Source organism: Balearica regulorum, chromosome 8, assembly GCF_011004875.1.
Source record: "Balearica regulorum gibbericeps isolate bBalReg1 chromosome 8, bBalReg1.pri, whole genome shotgun sequence".
NCBI lineage: Eukaryota > Metazoa > Chordata > Aves > Gruiformes > Gruidae > Balearica > Balearica regulorum.
In genome coordinates this window covers 3133754-3140030 of record NC_046191.1, presented here as the reverse complement: position 1 = coordinate 3140030, position 6277 = coordinate 3133754, and the positions used below count along the sequence as shown (strand labels likewise).

The 6277-nt window shown below is 43.5% G+C and overlaps 1 protein-coding gene across 8 annotated transcripts in view; it reads right to left on the bottom strand.

Moving 5' to 3' along the window:
* Window positions 1-2848: 2848 nt before the first annotated feature.
* ITGB3BP (integrin subunit beta 3 binding protein) overlaps window positions 2849-6277 on the bottom strand; it is a 33198-nt gene continuing 29769 nt past the window's right edge. For 5 of the 8 annotated variants that reach the window (XM_075759246.1, XM_075759250.1, XM_075759252.1 and 2 more), the window contains 2 exons: window positions 4821-4894; window positions 3995-4534 (listed from right to left, as the gene is read on the bottom strand). In XM_075759246.1, the coding sequence (XP_075615361.1) occupies window positions 4463-4534; window positions 4821-4894 (146 nt within the window). In that variant the 3' untranslated portion in view covers window positions 3995-4462. Of the gene's footprint in view, window positions 3186-3994; window positions 4535-4820; window positions 4895-6277 lie in introns of those variants that run through there. The other 3 variants (XM_075759247.1, XM_075759249.1, XM_075759248.1) reach the window with 3 other exon arrangements.

Sequence of the window (6277 nt, the reverse complement as noted above, 5' to 3'; positions counted from 1 at the left end):
TGATGGTGTAGGGAAGAAAACTCAACCTTCCGGCAGTGTCGTGTGTTTGTATGATGTGTTCTTTTCCACGCTACCCCTGCTTTCAGAACGCAGAAGAACACACCGAAGTTAGAAGTAGAGGCTGTGACGTGTGGGAAGGTTTCCGCATGTGCAGTGGGCTGGAATACATTTCTTCTTTCGCTATGATATATTTTAACACTAGTGTAGTCTTATGACTCACAACTGTTTCGAACAGGACTGAAAAGCCAAAACCTATTGGTGGTTCTGAAAGAATAGTTAAGGTACTGCAGTGCAGTTTGAAAGCAGGTACTGGGCTCTTCAGGAAAGATAAAGGGTAACGCAGCCCTTATTGCACAGCAATTGGCAGACATAAACTGCGCTAAACTCTGTGATTTCTCCCTCAGCACGGTACGGCCTCCACTGCCAATAGTTCAGAGAATACAAATTGATGGAATAATTATATACATAACAAAGCTTGTAGTAAGAAAATAAATCATAAAGCAATTCCTGGTAGTGTAGTTTAATTAGGAGTCAGTCTGTCCTTTCTCTTCATTCTGTTCTGACATTATATATGTGTGTGTATATATATATGTAATGAAAAGCAAACCCACCCTTGCTTAAAGGCTCCTCCCCTGCCCTTGGTGCGCTCTGTCACATACCAAACGCATTGACATCAGCGCGTGCTGGGGCGACTCTGCTGCGTCGGTTGTGAGTGTGTGAATCAGCTGTTCTGGGAACCTCCAACTGTGTGAGTTATGAATACTGTAAATGAAGTGGCTACGAGCTGAGTGCGTTTATTCATTTTTCCAGCTTTATTTGGTGTGGAAAAAGTAACCACAGCCAACTGTATACCCAGGGCAGCTGAGCCAAAATAAAAAAGGTGTGCTTGAATAGGAATTGTAACGGTAGCGGGGGTGAGAATAGTTTAGTGGTTTACCAACACTGTCACAGTTCACTATAGAGCAACAAAACTTAAATATTTTCACAAGTATGTAGAATTTTTCTGAGGGTGTGCATGCAAGAGCTCTGCCCACGGCATGGCCTTTCTTTTCAGAAGTGTAGGCTGAGTGGCATTGATGCGTATCAGGACGCATGAACAGGAATCTTTGTCTCCAGAGGCTGCGAAAGCAAAACCTCCCCAGCATTCCCCCCAGGCACGGTGGGGTGGAACACCACCAAACGTCCCGGCAGCTTGAAGAACGTCCGCTTCCACTGAACTAACATCTGAAACAGCACATTCAGAGGGAAGGAAGCTGAACGGCTTCAGGTTCTAACTAGCCTGTTCTTGTATTAATCAGGAGATGAGGGGGCAACCTTCCCCTGTACAAAAACACCAGTTCCGAGTGTCTCTCTTGTCTTTGTCCCTGAGCTGGTCTCCAGGGGTGATAAAGTGAGAGTCGCAGCATCCACCTGGTGTGGCACTGGAGATGGGTCTTCACAGACCCAGCTGTTCCTGAAAGGCAAAAGCCTGGTACAGCAGGAGGTAAAAGAAACAGTAACTGCTTCAGTGGCCAAGGCGTGCATGAGGAGTCTTGGTATATACCTTTGTATTGCCCTAAAAACTGATTTAAATACCAAATTTCATGGTATGTAATAAACACCATGGTGTAAGTTCCTGCTGTAACTCGCTGTCATCCAGCATCACCTTTACTGTCATTTTCATACAACTTTTATTTTGTGCTTTTAAGACTATGCAGAACAGTTTGATTTAGACCAGCATACAGTTAATTTACAGACTTTTCAGATCAATAACTATTTAATTTCCTGCTGCAGAGGTTACAATCAGGTTATATAAACTATTGCTGGTTCAGGCTCACCTTCCCTTGTACAAAGCACTCAGCCGCTGAATGTCGTACATACATACAATAACAAACCAACAGCACAGAAAGCTTAACTGAGGATGGAGCAGAAGATAAACTGTAACCTACACACTTCTCTGCAAACAATTACCGACATCTTTTTCAGTCCAACTGCACAGGTATTAAAGTGCAAAACCATTTTGATCAATTTAAAACTTCCCAAAGCATGAGCACGTGCATGTTTTAACCACAACCGGGGATGCATTTATCATTTTGGTTCTCAGGGTTTTGGTACAAATCAGTTTGTCTGAGTAACAGAACTTTGCAGGAGCAGAAAGGGCAGTCAGTTGTGCGCAGTTATGTTGAACTTTCTGAAAAAAATAATAAACCATTCTACTGCACTCTTCTGATGTGAGAGCAGCTGCCCTACTCAGTGATTTGAGACTATTCACTAGGCTGGAGAGGTGGTTTTGAGGTTAAGGAAAACGAGAAGAAACTGTTTTATAACAGGTCTCCCCATACATTGTTAAATACCAAAGCTAAGCTAAAACATTGACCTAAAAAGCAAATGTTACTAGAGCCAAGAGTTTTAACACCGTGGGCTTGAAGCCAGTGCCTTGATACGGTGTGTCGTGGGTTGGCATTAGAGGGACCAGTGGCGTAGATGACAAATACGCCCCAATACAGCCGCACGCAGGGAAGGGCTCGGCTGTAACCAACACGTTCAGCACTCAGAATAATTCCTTCCCCATACAGCTTCCTCTAGCTTTGAGCTCAATCAGCATTAGAAAAAGTAATGATTTTTAAGGCCAGCTGTGGCAAAATGAGATGATGCATTCGCTTTTGGGGGGGGGGAGGAAGTGATGAACTGAGTGGGCGCAACCCACACCCCACCCCGGCAGGAGGAACCAGTTCCCACTGGAGGCCTGGCAGCCAACTGTCATCTTGTAACATAGGGTCTCTCACCCGCTTCTTGGAGGGAGGTGGTATATTGCCTTTGTTGTTGTGGGTTTGGTTTTTTTTTTTTTTAAAAAAAATCCACAACAAACCAAGGCAGCATAATTGTATAGTTGCAGTAAGAACATCCAGAGAATACATAGTTTGTCTTCCATGCAGCAGCAAACCTAAATCGGCACTTTGTACGCACGCTTGCATAAACCAACCATGATGTATTATTTACATTGAGATGATCTGGTTGTGCACATTGTTAAGTTTAAATAGATGCCAGAAATTTTATCTAGATGTGCACCTGCCTAGCGCAACGTGCACTCCCAAACTGGTATTTGCTGGGGAGATAGGTTTACAGTCATTTCTTCTCTCCTTTTAAGTACAGTCAAGCAGATGTAGAACTTTGGGTTAATGCGGAATGCATTTTTCACATAATGCCTGTGCGGAGATAAGGAATGACTAAAATAAATAGCAATTAGACAACAACATCATCATTCATGTGATCTGTTCAGCATTACATGTCTGGCCTAGGGCCAGTACTAGCCTCACTGCATAAAAAATACACCCCCATATGTCCTAAGGCAATGCAGAGCAGCAGAGGGGTCTCCCTTGAGCTGCAGTAACATTTTAGGATGTTTTAAGGAGATGCTATAGGTTTTATCTGTAGAAAAAATTGAGAAATAATTGCTAAAAGATTATTTAGCTGTGACAACTATAGTTTTTTTTAAACAATAAGTAAGCAAAGGGCTTTGCAGAATTGCTTACACTTGGGAAGGGATAGTGAGAACCAGAAAAATAAATGTGTCTCTTTTTGGACAGAAGGTGCAACCCAGCATTCACTGATTAGACAATAATACACATGGACGTAAACTAATAGTAGCAGGACGTAAACTCTCCGAGCTAATTCCAAATTGAAGCCTTGCAGTTGTCAGCATGAGTTTAGGTCAAGCTAACAAGCCAGTGTAAGACTTTGATTATTGCACTATCGAAAGGTCACTCTGCATTCTGTAGGACCCAGAAATTACACCGAGTGGAGAAAGGGAGCTGCTGAACATGATGGGGCTCTGCTCTCCCACACTGCTTTCCATCCCTCGATTACTCTGCCTTTGGTGCAGTAGTTGGTTTGGAAGGAGTAAGGAGCAGAAAGAATCTCAGGCATAAACAGCTAATAAGTATTAGGGTAACATCAGCTTGCAAACAAGTTGGGCTTTAATGCTTTTTTTTTTTTTTTTGTGCTACTAGGTTACTTGTGATTACAAAATAAAATTTAACCTTCACTGAGAAGCAAAATGCATATGTCTGAGCTCACCCCTGCACTCAGTTACACAGTTTGTAAAACCTGTAGATCTACTTTTCGATCTTCCTCAATTACAAGAATTAGACTACGTTAACTTTCCACAGGAGAGATGTTCTCACACTATACAGGGAATTGATATAATCTGCAGATAGGCTCATCTTCAGAGACTTTATGAAACATATGAGCAACCAGTTTTCTCATGCACAGTAACATATGGTGATAGACAAGGTCAGTGGCTAACGGCTTTTCCTTACGACGCTGGAACAAAGAGTAGCGCAGTGAAGAAGGGTGCAGGCAGCAGCTTTGCAGGAAAGCCAGGCCGGCGCCCGGGCGGCGAAGGGCCCTGCTGTCAGTAACACCGCGGGGCTGCAGCAGGCAGCCTCCCTGGAGAGCCGCAGGGCATCGGCCTTTGGGGCGTTTATGAAGGTATAACCCGGAGCACACAAATTTTCTTGCTTTCTTTATGTGTGTTACAGCTGAATTGCTGTTCCTGAAAAAAACACCCAGTTAGAGACAGGTCGGATGAAGAGAAATGCTGTGGGATGTTTTAGTGGGACAGATTTTCTACGGATCCGATACGTCATTTTGCTTAACAAACCAGTAACAAGAACCACCACATACAACTGCTTTCCCATCAAGCTATTACTGTCTTGACTGCAGGCCTACGTACTAGATCACTCTGCAAATGTTTTAAATTCAAGCACCTCAGTCGTGATGATGATACTACCTGTACACAGGAGCGGAGAAGCTACAGAGCAGACCAAGGGGTTACTTACCTGAGTCAAGGAGCGACCTGAGGAATGCAGAGCTACTGGCAGTCTGAACATACTCTGTGGAGGAGAAAAATCAGCTTTGATAAACAGAACAGTGGTGTTACTACAGAATTTGTGAAAATCCGCCCCCCCTCCCCAAGTTAAATACCTACTGCAGTGGTTAACAGAACCTCTTTTACTTGATACAGGTACTGTGCCTCAACAGTAATTTAGGAGAATGGCTTAATTACTTGTGAGTGTATGCACATATGCTACATCATTACCAATGATGACAAAGCAGAACAGAACGTGTTACGAGCATTAGAAGGTGGTCATTCTTTTTTGCTATTAATAATAAAAGAATGAACAAAAATCCCTAAGGACTGTATCAGCGAATTCTGCGGAATCTAACCAAGCACTACATGAGAGGAACCACCGTCCCCTGAATGCTCTGAAGGGATGGCAAAAAGGGAGCAGCCACACCTGAGACCCTTACTCAAGGAAGGCAGGGCCGGGGTGCAGATGGCTGGAGGAAATAGAGGAGAAGTGTGCAAGGGCAGAGAGGAGCTCCAGGAATGAGACCGTGCAGGGAAAGGGTCTAGAAGGAGGTGCATCTGAGCGCTCAGGTTGCCGGATGGCTTTCTGCAGCAGATGATCAACTCAGGTCTCAGTAATCTTAGTGTCTGCTGATGGGTCATTTTGAGTCCACCACCACAGGAGGGTGAAGAGAGAATTCAGAATTATTCACTTTGTATTAAACATACTGAGAACAACAAACAGAGATTTTTGCTTTCTTATAGCAAAAAAGACTTGTACTGTGAGGAAAGGGGCTGCACATAAACCTGGATGGAGAGAGGCACTGAAGACCTGGGGGGTGGTGGGGAAGACTCTCCTGTTCTCCTCACGTGGCATGCTGTGATTTCTTAGGTGTCACATGCTTCCTGGACATGGCGTGATGCAGGAGACTTGCCTCTGGGTCTGACACGAGGTGCCAGTAACGCTACCCGGAGCTGACCCAGCCCAAGCCAGAAATCCTGTCTTAAGCGAGGTCTCATAAGATTACTCCATAAACAAGGCATCCGGTTTAAGTTTGCCTCTGGTACAACTTTTCAGCCTTATATCTAATAACCACCATTTGTTTACACAAATTATCATCAAAAAAATACCACTAACTATTGCTTCAAATAAGAAACTATCCAGCTTTGTATTCCAAGTAACAGAAAAAAGACTGGATTTAATTACAAGTTGCTATTCTTTGTACTAAATGCAACTTCCTAATTCGTTCTCTATGAACCCTTTAATCACTGATTGTGGCATTCTGACTATGCGGTACTTAAAGAACCCATAGATGCCAAAGCAACCATGCCAAGATCTGCATTTCACTCTGAGAAGCCGTCTTAAAAATGTAAGCTGCCCAGATTCATATAAAACATAATTAACTCTGCTTTCTTTCCAAATATATGCCATGACAGCAGATTTTG